This window comes from Aptenodytes forsteri, unplaced genomic scaffold, assembly GCF_000699145.1.
Source record: "Aptenodytes forsteri isolate BGI_AS27 unplaced genomic scaffold, ASM69914v1 Scaffold770, whole genome shotgun sequence".
Classification (NCBI taxonomy): domain Eukaryota; kingdom Metazoa; phylum Chordata; class Aves; order Sphenisciformes; family Spheniscidae; genus Aptenodytes; species Aptenodytes forsteri.
The window spans coordinates 132436-145753 of record NW_008795098.1 but is presented as its reverse complement, the minus strand read 5'-3'; the positions used below and the strand labels follow the sequence as shown (position 1 = coordinate 145753).

The window sequence follows — 13318 nt, the reverse complement described above, 5'->3', positions numbered from 1 at the left end:
AGGTCAGTGCAATGTTGGGCTGCACATGAAAAGACATCAGGATACAGGACGTGGCTTTGGTGTGACTGCATACGCTCAAGTGTTTCACAAGAAAAGTCACTGATAAATATTTATATGGAACTAATCAGGAAATAGGCAATGGCTGATGGGAAAGGTTTCAAAAGATATACCTTGAAACAAAGGTCAGTTAAGTGGTAAAAGGGACCAGAACAATCTAGAAATATCTCATGAGCATGATGACCTCTCAGGACACAGAGAGGGAGAAAGTGGCAGGAATGGAATTAAATTGAGGGAGAAGATGGGAAAAAAATAAACCCACTAAGGTTTTTCCAAAGACATTTTTTTTTGATGGAGCAATATGTTAGTGTGGTGAATGGTTTTAGTTGGACTCTTACTGATAGCTCTTAACAGTACTGGAGCACAATAATTCAGGAAGTAGAATAAGAAACTACAAGTAGAAGAGCTGTAGTGAACAGGAATCGGAAACGTTGCTTCTTTTGTATCCTTCAGGGTAATGACTCACACAAATCCAAGCAATCTGTAGAAAAGCAAGGTCAAGGAAGTTGCCATTTACTGTTCCAAGCAGTTCACAATAACACCAGTCAATTTACTGCAGCACTTGCTTTCTCTTTGTCTTTCTAAAGGAAACCTCAAAGTCAATAAAAGCTCAAAGCTAGAGCTAGAAAAGATCTATAGCTCGCTGCCAGAGTAAGATTGCTCCCTAGTGCTCATTTTCTAGCAGTTTGTACATCTGCCTTTCCCCTCAATAGATGATTTCACTGTTTAAACTTGTCTGTATTGCCAGAAACTTCACTGTAGACAACACTTCCCTGTTGCCATTTCACTCTTGCATCCACCAACTCAACTTCCCCCAGGCTAAACAGATCTCTCTTTTTTGTGCCAGTGGGTATTTTTCAAGTGGGTGTGAGTGCTCAATCTTACTACTTTTCCTTGAACTGAACTTCAGTTCCCTATCTTCCCATTAAGAGTACCTAGAAACAAAGCAACAGTGCAGGAGCACTGTACAGGGAAAGGTGCCTCCTGGCACCCCCACAGTGAAGGCAAACCTATTGCCTCTCCACAGTCCAAAGCCCCCTGTAGCTATCTTGCAGCAACTCTAAGCTTGCCTATCAAACTTGGTATCTTTTTCATTTGTATTCCATACTGCATCTCACTCTCTTGTCCCATCTTCTTTTGTCCCTCCCCACTTTCACAACATCAAAATGTATTTCAGCTTCCAAATTCAGTTTAGGTTTGTTCTCTTCCATCCTTGTTTACAGTCTCTCAAGATCTTTCCAGGTCTTTGGCAGCACTTGCAGCTCCTCCCAGTAAAGCTTACCTACATGCTTGTTAACATGCCATTTGCTACCTCGTCCATATCATTATTCAAAAGCTTACATAAGGAACACCAGCCCCTGAGGAACACTAGAAAGACGATGCCATTTAGCAATTGCTCTTTGCATTTATAGTTCTTCCAAATGCCACTCCAGTGTCTTTTGTAATCTTAGTATTATGCCAGCTACACATAATCTGCTTATTGAAACCTTGTTAATTGCCTTTCCACTAAGTGAATATAAGCCTTGGCTTTTGGCTGAGTTTATTTCAGTACTTACAAGACAAGCATCAGTTAAGCATCAAAATATTTCGTAATACCTCCGTGAAACTTTACTTCCATCTGAGAACTGGGACTTAGAAAAAGGACAAGCAATTTCCTCGTGTGCTCCACTCAGATGAAGGAATATGACAGACTTCCTCTGAGTCCATATCTGATGCTTTAAGCTCAAGACAATTCTTCCTGGTCCAGTTTTCTTTTAGAAACTTTTTCCCTAACCTACTATAACTCTTCCATTGACCTACAGGTCAGAGGCCTAATTCCAATACACCTTACTCACACAAATCAAAGACATTATCAACATTGGTAAGGATTTCTCAGATATGTAAGGCTTCCCAGTGTCTTATCTAGCTGCTTCCACACAGAATCACTAAAATGAAAAATACGAACACTGCCCAAATTGTGTCTGTCTGCACAATATGCAACTATATCATGGGTTTAGGGATGGAGCGAGCCTTGCTTGTGCTTTGAAAAGGATCTGCTTATGCTGTGTGGTTTCCTCCTAGGCCTAGGCACTGGACAGAACTTTTTGCCTACCAGCACCTTCATAGTAAGTCAGCTTAGCCACCCAGAGCCATACCATGTTATTAACAACAAACCTGCAATATCAAAGCATTAAAGGAATGCCTTTTTATCCAGTAACTTTGTGCACAGACAACTTACCTCATCACCACTGGCTATTCTTTGTGCCAACTCCTTTAAGTTCCTCATCATTCTTTCATCTCGGAAATCATAAGGAAACGTCTCTGTCCATTCAGTCAACAACTGTAGGATTTTAGGTGCAATTTTTCGTATCCGGTTCTATTTGAAAAAGGTGAGGAGGAATGTTACATGTAACAGCAATACAGCACATATCTAACCCAAGGGAAATAAAAGTCCCTTCTGTAGGATACTGTGCAACATAAGGGTATGAAGGTCAGTTAAATTTTTAAGCTTAATTTAATTCAGCATTGGATTACAGGCCAGAGCCAATACTCATTGAAGCCAATGAAGAGACTCTCATTGGCTTAAGTGACTTGGAAATTATGGCCCCAGGTAGGTGGAAATCTTAGAATGATTCCCCTCCTTATCAGGAGTGCCTCAGTGCAAGACATTTATTAGTGTTTCCATAATGTACGGCTAACTATCAACAATGAAAGTGATAATCTCCAGTTTTGCCAAGACTTACATACGCACTATACCTTATAGTGAGAAAGCAGTGGAATTATTCAAGTATCTTAGTTTAATTTGTGTCATTTTCTACTGGGGTGGAGATTCTATCTAAAAGTCCACATCCTGCCCCCTTTCAACTCTAGACATGACACACAAAAAAACCATGCATTCCCATGCAAAGGGGCCAACAATCTAAGCCACTCTGCAAAGACTGTAGCAAGTGTAGCTTAAGCATATGAGACAGGTCAGTGTAATTCCCATTGACGTGCTTAATTCATCATTACATCTTTCGAACATTTTGGCATTATACGTCAAGACGTTCGGAACCCTGAAACAAAAGCAACCACTGCAGGGCCAGTGCAGGATACGTCATTAACAACAAGCACTTTTGTTTCTGGCCCATGTATTGGTAAAACAAACAGTGCAGCAGCAGCAACAGTCTTCACAGAGGACAGGCTGAGTGTTTTGGAAATTTCCCACAACTGTTAGTGAATAAATGGTCAAATTCTAGTTGCCTGTATCAAGTTTTCAATCTATTTAATCCTATTGACGACTCTCCCGAGTAGGAACATTTTGCTGTGGGCAGGGCAGAGACATTTGCCTGGAACTAACAGGAGTCCCTGAGAGTGAGGGATCTTACCTTATCCAGGCCAGGCTCACTTAGTCTCTGCTGCTCAATGCACAGATGGCAGACTTTGGCCATGAGCTCATACGGATGCATGAACAGGCGTGAACTGAGAAGGAAGGTGAAGATGTATGTCCTCTGCAAACAAGAGGAAGACAGAGAAAGGGATAAATTACCACCAGTTTTATATTTTCTCAAAATGTGTTCCTGACAAATTGGTTCCTAATACTTTACTATCTGTAGAAGAAAACTCTGCATGTGGCTGTGCCAAAAGCTATTAATACAGCAGTAAGCATTTAATTTAACACTTGTCATTGCTCCAGAATCAGCATTATAAACTCCTGCTTGAGCCAAGTTATGCAAGATTTAACCAAAACAAGGCAGGGCAGGGCTGGTTTAGCTCTCCTATTGCACACAGCCTTATTACAAACTTGGTACCTGAAATTACTCAGAATAAAATCTCAACTCATCTTCTCTTGCTCTAGAGTAAACCTTTGTGAGAGCCATTACCAGATTATATAACTCTTTCTAGCCCAACAATGGAATAAAATTCATGCTGCAAGTCCAAGCTACTTAGAATACCAACAGAGAAATCGTCTGCTTCCACATTGCTAGTGAAAGTAAACAGTCTTCAGAAAAAGACCAAAAAAAGATGCCAGTTGACCAGATTGTTGAGCTGACTCAATTTTGCCACATACACCATCTTTACTATGCTGTGTTTGCCTGTCTGACCTCAGTAAACTGCACACTATGACCTTGTACTTCTTTTAAGAATCCCCAAATACTCTTCATTTCTCATAGTATTGCTTGTCTCCTGGGTGAAAGCGGAGGGAACTACATAGCTTAATTTTACAGAATAAAAATTAGTAACTCATTCTGAGGTTACAAGAAGAGGCTCCTTATTTTGCTTTAATTTTCCATATATCATGATTTGAACTCATTGTGAGATGGATATTCAAAATATCCACTCCATTCCCCACGTTGCCAGTAGTTAAGTATCTATGGCACCCACAAGAAAGATTCTACAATGTTCCGGTTCTAGGGACTTGGAATAAATCATCATGTTTGACCAACTGGTGTCTAAATTGCTACATGTTTAAATTTTACATTAAGCATTAATGGATAAGCACAGTCCTTGCTACTGTTAACTCTGACACAAGTTAAAAAAGATCCTGTCTTGGAAACATGTATAGATCTATGACAGTAACAGAAGCTGAATATAAGCGGAGTGATGTCTTCAGCAGGACTCTTTCAACAAGGAGATACAGTTTCATCATCCCTCAGTCATCCCCAACTGCCCCCCCGACCTTTTGATATCATTCTTCTTTTCTAAGAATTATATAAAATGTCTCAATGCACAGATGCATCTAGACAGGCCAAAAATTCTCAGATGACAAAGGTCCTGTTCTCACGTCCACCCTCTGCTGATTCCAAACAGTGTGGTACTAGTTCAACACTTCCAGGTGCTAATTGCAAGATAGATGTGGATCTCAGATGAGCAATGGGAAATATGCATTAAAAACTGTTTGTTTGTAAACTAAATACATTCATCCTGCCATGCCAGTGGTCATGCCTTTCTCCTCAGCTTGCATGACAGATTTTTAAGGGTCAATGGTACATACAATCCATCAAACAGTAAGCTACACTAGGTACTTACTTTATAAATGAGTCACCAGGGTTGCACGCCTCACAACAGGAGTAATAAAGAATTAAACTTCCTAGGTTAGGTGAGTTACTGCATGCTGCACTCACATGAAGCACATGTTTATCCTATCATTGCTGATCAGTCAACTTGAACCCCTTCCTTAGCAATTTAATGTGACACATTCTGCTTTTGCTGCACATGTGAAAGTTCCCCTTTACAAGATGCATCAGGCCTAGCCATATAGTTAGCTGGGTGTATAGACTTACGTCAGGATAGTAATCTATATTGGGTACCAAGTGCTGGATCAGAGCTTCCAGAGACCCCGACAGGAGGTTGTTGTCATGGTAATAGAGCCCTCCACAGTTGTCCTCTTTTGACTGATACAAGTTCCTGCTGTAGCCGCTGCTGTCAAACATAGCTGCAAAGGGAGGTGTCTGTGGCATCCTTTCCTGAGGAGACACACAAAAGAGGTACGGGATAATTACCAGAAGGTGCAACATAAGAGGCTTTCTACACTCCAGAGATAGTACTGCACTAGGAAGAAAAGCCAGCGTCACACCCTGGGTTGCTTGCACACAGCAGTAAAGATTGTACTGTCTTCCAGCCTGTGCAGATTTCTCAGGAAAGGGCCAACACAGGCTCACATCACTGCCCGTCTATCGCAATTGCCAAGCGCTTTCATATCTTGCTGTTTCTTCATTAAATGACAGATAAGAGGTCAAGGTTAAGAGTTAGAATCCTGAGTTCCCAAGGTTTTGGGAACTCAAACTTTCTGTAAAGCTTTTGGGGACATGGCATAACGTTCATTGACAACTTAGGTAGCTACTGTCAGGATTTGCCCAAAGAGCAGTGCTCTGATGGGGAATTGTGTTCAGGCTGTCACGGGCTGACACAACCCCAGTCAGCGCAGAGGGAGAGAGACTGAAGTGAAGCCCTGAAGAGGTTATGTGTGAGGACAGTCTCCTTATGCGACACGACAGCCATGTAACTGCAATCAAAAGCTCCAATTTCCCAACTCCACCCTGGTAAATCAGTGCTGGGTTTTTCCAATTACACTGTGACAAGTGTGACCCAGGCTAAAGCCTGACACTTCAGCGCATCTGTCTCCACCTACTCTCTGAGTGGCTCCACAGAAATTTGGAAAAATATGCCTGTGTATAGTTGCTTATCAATGTTGTCCAAGTTCACCAATGATATCAAAGATGCGAGCAGAGTCAGAGATCTATTAAACCCCCTCTACAAATTCTGTGACAATGTGAAAAATCCAGCCCTGTGTTTTCCAGTTTCAGATTTTCTTAATAGTTAAGGAAAAATAAAGCAATTACTCATCAGTCTGCATCTCAGTGCCTGTGGAATAAAAATGTCTTACCAAGAAAAAGATCAGCCAGTGCTGCAGGCTGTTCAGTCATCCAGAGTAGCGGGTGGGCAGCAAGGGGGCTATGACCACCCAAGAACTCTTTTGGTGATGCAGTATGTGAAAAGGCCAAAAGATAAAATCTCTCTGATTACTTGAGAGTTGAGTTATACCCTCCTTCCCCGTCCTCCTCCCTCCCCTGCCTTGTGGGAGTAGCAGTTCTTGTCAGTTTAAGGAATGTGGGTTTTATAGCCTTGACTGCAAGCTAAGTTTGTGCCCAATTTTAACCACAAATATGTGCCTCTTTTAACTCTACTACAGCTGTTACTGTGCTGTGAGTGCTAATGGGCCAGCCGCATTCGGGGAGTGGACAGATCAAATGCAAAAAGGTATCGCACCTTCCCATCCTCCCCACAACTGGGAGGCAAGGGAGATCAAATTGAGAAGATAATATCCACAGGCTGCCGTGCTCGTGTGTTGACAGAGCATGCATGTGTGCCTGAGAAAAGCATTAATGCCTCTGAGCCATCACTGTAAGTGCAGATGCTGTTGCTTTTCTCTCTGTTGTATCAAATCCTACTTCGGAAAAGGCTCTTTAAAGCCACAGACGTCAGTGAACACCAGTCTGTGAAGGCACCCCATTTTGAGAACAACTAGCGATGTGACAGCCTGGAGATAAATAGCGTGCTGCCATCTGTGTGCTCCACAACTTATAACAAAACACTTTTCAGAGTGAGCTCAGTGGAGATGAGAAGCTATTAAGTTATTAGCTAGATTCCTGGGGACCTGAAGCACCACACAGAAAGCCACAGATTTGCTGCTGCTGGCAGCATGTCCAGACAATGGAGGTATTCAAACCAGCACAAGACTGAGGGATTCAGTAGGTAAACAGTAAGAGAAAGACAAAAATGGTTGCAAAGACAGAGAGGGACGGTGAAGAGAGACTCCTGGCCTACATGACCTGTGCTAATCCCGCCTTGTGAGATGCCAAAAGATACCTGCATCAAAATGGGAGTGAGGAGTCTCTATGTCTGAAAAGTGACATTAGTCACTCTGTGCAGCTGTTCAACCAGCAATTCAATTCCATCCAGCCCAATGATTCGGGAGAGAAGAATAAAGTAAATACATGTGCTGCAGCATAAGAGCACAAGGTGCAGAACTGAACAAAACAAGGTCCCTGTACAAGAGAGTTCAAATCACTGGGCAGGTGAGGTACAACCCAAACATGGTCATGCCCTGCAACGATAAAGCATTCTGATGCATAAAGGCTCTTGGTCTTTCAGGCTCTTTGCAAGGCTAGCAAAGTCTAAGAAACAAAGTATTACTAAGGAGCTGACAGGAACCTTCTGCAGCATTTCCTAGGTTTTAATACTGTGTAAAGCTCACCATGTTTTAATTGCAAACCACAGACTCGAACAAATCCAAAATATTCTGCAGCCCACTGGCACTGAAAGATGTCCTGTTTGCAGCAAAATTCAGAAGTCTTTTCAGCTACTGTAGCAAAGTTTATTCAGCCAAAAGGCAAGTGGCAGCGCACAGTGTGTGACACTGCCACCCACCAAACATTTGTAGCCCTGTGGCTCCAAGGTAATACTCCACAGGGAAACTAAGAAAGGCTAGTTTGCGTCTGCAAAACAACTTGACATCAGTATTGGCACTGTAAAAAAGCAAGGAGAGTAGTTGTTTCAATCCAGATCTCGTATTAACCAGCTGTCCTGGTTTCGGCAGGGATAGAGTTAATTTCCTTCCTAGTAGCTGGTACAGTGTTTTGGATTTAGGATGAGAACAAAGTTGATAACGCACCGATGTTTTAGTTGTTGCTAGGTAATGCTTACACTAGCCAAGGACTTTTCAGCTTCCCATGCTCTACCGACTGAGAAGGCTGGAGGTGCACAAGAAGCTGGGAGGGGGCACAGCCAAACTGGCCAAAGGGACATTCCATACCATGTGACGTCATGCTCAGTACATAAACTGGGGAAAGCTGGCCGGGGGGGCCGCTGCTCGGGGACTGGCTGGGCATCGGTCGGCGGGTGGTGAGCAATTGTACTGTGCATCACTTGCTTTGTGTATTATTATTATTATTATCATATTATTATTATTATCATTTTATTTCAATTATTAAACTGTTTTTATCTCAACCCACGAGTTTTTCTAACTTGTGCTCTTCCAATTCTCTCCCCCATCCCACCGGGTGGGGGGGAGTGAGCGAGCGGCTGCGTGGTGCTTAATTGCCGACTGAGGTTAAACCACGACACCAGCCCAGCCCAATTCAGGGTGAGACTGGAAATCTGCAGAGGTTTTAGCCAGCCTAGCCAGCAACTAGTTGTGATTTCATATAACCCTCACCACCCAAAGCAGACTCAGGTAGTATCTCATTTCACTGGTGATACTATGTTTGGGGAAAAACATCCACTTCCACCATACCACTAACTTCTAGCATCGTAAGAACTGAAACATGTGTGAATCACAGAAGGGTTTTTCTCCAACATATTTTACACATGCACACTATCTATTACTGCCCATTAAAATACAAGGGTTTTTAGAAGGTCAGCAGGCAGTGCTTAAATTCTAATAACTAACTCCCAAAGGGAATGAGACCTTTTTGAAGCTTGCAGTCCCCTAACTCTCAGCACAATTACTCCCAGGACCACGTGGATCTTTCTTCAGACAAAACTAAATTTGAGACACACAGAGCCTCCTCGTGCCTCATCAAGAGGAAAGAAAAAAGTCCTCAGGTCATTAAGAGATATACTGATTCATAACAATAAAATAAAATTCCTAAAAGTCTGGGCCTGAAAGGTACATATTGGCTCACTTGTTTGCTATCTATTTCTGGAAGCTGCTTGATAGAGGTGGTTCATTTCTGCTTCAGTGAGACATCAAGTTGTACTAGCTAAGAGATGTTCTGTATGCTCCACGTTCAGACACTGAGGATTTCACTTGTAAGTGAACAAGACACAGGACACATTCTCCATGCAATGAAAAGGGATGATATCAAAGTGTGACAGAGATAACGTCAACATAGCCAACAGGATGATTCATACAACACGTGCTTTTCCAGCAGGACTCTTTTATTCCCTTCACTCGTCTGCTGTATTTTATATGGAGGTGGAGACACAAAGCAGCATGCTTAGTTCTAATTAGCTCAGGAGCTACATACATGACACCAAATCCTTCCTTCAGAATAACTTGAGTGGAACTGAAATTTGGTCAGAGCAGAGTCTGGTCCACAAATCCTTGGCATACAGAGCAGAGGTATCTTGGGACCTAAAAATATTGATAAACCACAGCAATACAACGTCTGACAAGCAGGAATTAGAAAAAAAGACAGGAAATATGATTCTAGTGAAAAACAGCCTGAGAGTTAAAACTGGACATTTTTAACTGGGCTTTGGAAACATTTGGCTATCACCAACATAGATATCACTAACATTTCTCTCCTCTCTTTTTCCTTTTTTTTTTTTTTAAGAAGGAAAACACCGGGGGTTTTTTTGGTTAAAGATCCGACTTGAAGGAAAGAGCAACGAAATAATTTCCTGGCTCTACCAGTGATGTTCTCCTGTAACAGAGAGAAGTCAATAACTCTCTGCATTGTGGAAAGAGGAATGAAACATTTTTTCTGCATTTAGTATGGAGAACGTGAGATCTTGGGCATTAACGTCCAAATTCTGACTTTGAGTAGCCTCTGACAAGAAGGAAGTCTCAACCTTCCCAGTAACAGTAGTGTAAATAGCCAGAGCCAAACACAATGTGCTCAAAACCCCACCATTTCTTGCAGGAGCTAAGTTCCAGTTTGGCAAAACTAAAGGAATCAGATGTAGCTTTCAGGCTGTGAAAGTGCTCGTCCAAACCTCTATGTTCAGCAACAACAAAAAAAACTGTTTTCTACTAGCAACAGTGGAAGGTTGCATTGGTTTGTTTTCATTTACATTAAAAAGCTCAGTCTACATGTCAGGTGTATAAAACAAAACCAACAATATGGACAGCTCGTATTCTTTATCGAAGCACCCACTGAGGGGTTCAGTAGTAGCCATGAAAGGTGCCTTTAAAGCCACTGCCAAACATTTTCAGCTCCTCTGTTATGTACAGGTATCTTCCGTACTACATCCCTCAACCACAGGAATGGTGACTGAATTTGTTATGAGTCCCAAGGCACATCTCCTCATAGAAGATGCAAACGTCATGTGTGCAATTACATCCCCTCAGAGCTGCTTCACTATACTGTCAGAAACCCCAAACCACATTTAGCAGATGATTACCATCCCCCATTGTTCTTAAGGAAGCTGTTACAAAATTGAGGTATGGCAAAACAAAAGACTGCTGGGGAAAGGACTATGAATCTCAACAGCTTGCACCAACCTGGGAAAGTCTGAGCAAGTCAGAATGAGCCTCAGCTTTAAGATACCTAAAGGAAGTAAGGACCAGGTGCTTGCCAGCAACATCCAGCTTTCTCTTAAGTGTTTCTGAAAAGCGTGGAGTATTTTAGACAATGACCCAGGCTACCCAAACAAAAGCATACCAGACACAGAGCCACAGAGGTTGCATTCCATACAGCCGGGTGCGTTTGCTTTGCTTACAAAGCATTTGTTTTTTGCACTGAAAGGTAAAGTGAAATTCTACTGCTCGAGCTATTGAGAAGATAAGAAACCTGAAAAACTCCCAAGCGGTGTTTCATATGCCTTACTTGCAGAAACTAAGATCACAGAACTATTCCAGCTCAAGTCTTCTTGCTTCCATTCTTCCATGAATAATTTGCCATACAATTCTGGCAGTGTGACTTCACCACCAACTTTGACTTACAGTTCCTTCCTATATATTGTCCTTCCTAGAAATATTTCTTATTAACCGTATCTTGCAAGAGGCAGAGTACAGAATGGTATTTCATACTCACATAGAAGATGGAAAGAGGAGTGACATGGCCTTTTTCCTGGCTGAAATCAAAAGCAAGATTAAGAGCAACTCAGAAGGAATCCACTGCAGAGTAACAGGAGGACTAAAACTATCCATAGGTGATACTGCTGGACAGTGACATAACAGTAGAAATACATCTTGCATACAACAGAGACCAGTGAATTGCAGTCTCTGGCAGGGCAAGCAAACACCTGAGGCAGGCATAACAAACCCAACTGAGCCTTGAGATACTTCTTCTTTTTCACTAAAACAGCAGAGAATGAACAATTTTGTAAAGTGCTCAAAAAATTACCCAGGCAACAATAGGCCGCAAAGGAAAAAGAAAAACCCCAGTAAGCAAAGAACAGACCATGAACTGAATTTCAATGAAAGGCATTTTCCTCTTGAATGTGCAAAGGAACTCTTTCTTGGATCTATAAATAGATCCAGCTGATGATGCAGGAAGGTCAGATGCAGCACTGCTGACATCACTCACGTATGAGAACTTTGGCACAGTAATTAAGCGGATCCTGAATCACTCGAAACTAAAGTCCTTGGATACTGAACTGCAGAAGTGTGATGGATATGAATGCATTTGTGTGTATGCTTGGGAACATTAGGGAAAGTGCAGGGGGTTTAAGATTGCCTTGAATTTCTCAAAATCTGCAAGGGTGGAAAAAGGGAAGAAAACAAACAAGTTCCTCTTGATGCTGATGTACTTTAAATCCATGTCCCCTGCTTAAGCCCCAAGAACCAACCCCCCTTCTACCCTTTCCCCATGCTCTTCTTCTGTGGGGCAGGAAGAGCGACACGAGTCTAATGATGCTGAGGGTGGCTGTGACACAGCATTGCTGCAGTGCCAGACAAGCACATGCAGGCAAACTACATCATGGCAAAAATCCCAATTGCAGGAAAATTACCCAGGCCAAGGGAGAGGACAGGCCATATGTTCCTCCCAACCAAAACACATGAAACAATTTGTCTGTATTGGTGGACACACAAAAGCAGCAGCCTTGAAACACAGAACATGAAAAGAAGACCACACGTGTAACATATTAGCTTTCTCAACACACTTGTATCTTACCATGATCACAATGCAGCTGAGATTTCTATCTGTAGATGAAAACTGAGGAGGGCACAATTATTAAAAAAGACACTATATGAAGTGTGCTCCATCACTGACTGATTAATCTTTTTATTAAGTTCATATGTAAGTTATTTTTTAATTTATGGACAATTTCTTCATCTGGATGATGTCCTTTTAACATTTTAATTCAATTTTTAGTTCAAAATAAGGCTGTGCTCCCATAAATGTGGATTTTTTTAACCTTGTGAATCTCTCTGATAATCCCACATCTTTTTTTTTTCCTCGGTTTCAGAGGAGAAGTTTAAAACATGAGCCATACAGGACAAGTATCTGTTACAAGTGACACGATGGATTAGTGTGTCACAGCAGTAATTATATGTCACAAGCCACCATTCTAGAAAAGTTCAGTCCATTGCATGCTCCATAGTGACTCCTGTAAAGCTCAGTGATTTACAAAATGAATGAAATGGAAAAGGATGCACAAAGGCCTCAGACCAGCCAAAGCATGCAGTGAAATACCGCCCATCTTAAACAACAGACAATGTATGTAGCTACTTTTTTCTACCAAAATTTATGAGCAGACAGCTGGACCGCAAGCAAAGAAGTTTTGATAGACAACCAATTCTGGTATCATATTAAGAAACAACTCCCGCAGGATCTATTTCCTTTAGAAAAATTCATAAATGGACTGTCCTCCAAGCACTTTGTTTAAAACCAAACAAATGCACAAGCTGAGTATGATCTCTTCAGTCCTACGTGTTAAATTTTGTTCAAAATCAAAGACCATCAGGAAAGGCAGACAGCCTACTGGCTGGCCAGCACAAAGTGTTAAGAAATTGGCTGGAACTGCTGATGGCAAAATTGAGAGCTTTGAAATAAGAGCAAAGAAAACACAAGCAGCTACTAAAGCCTTACGCTTTCTTAACTTATTGAAGCAGGGTGGGGTTTTTAGA

General features: G+C 41.9%; 1 protein-coding gene across 3 annotated transcripts in view; it reads right to left on the bottom strand.

Moving 5' to 3' along the window:
• The window catches only part of RASGEF1B (RasGEF domain family member 1B), a 26739-nt gene extending 21262 nt beyond the window's left edge, over window positions 1-5477 (bottom strand). Inside the window, exons 1-4 of one of the 3 annotated variants that reach the window (XM_009277027.2) lie at window positions 5301-5477; window positions 3405-3527; window positions 2276-2413; window positions 620-622 (exon numbers count right to left, since the gene is read on the bottom strand). In XM_009277027.2, coding sequence (XP_009275302.1) covers window positions 620-622; window positions 2276-2413; window positions 3405-3527; window positions 5301-5477 — 441 coding nt within the window. The remainder of the gene's footprint in view (window positions 1-619; window positions 623-2275; window positions 2414-3404; window positions 3528-5300) is intronic. The other 2 variants (XM_009277026.2, XM_009277028.2) reach the window with 2 other exon arrangements.
• Window positions 5478-13318: the final 7841 nt, after the last annotated feature.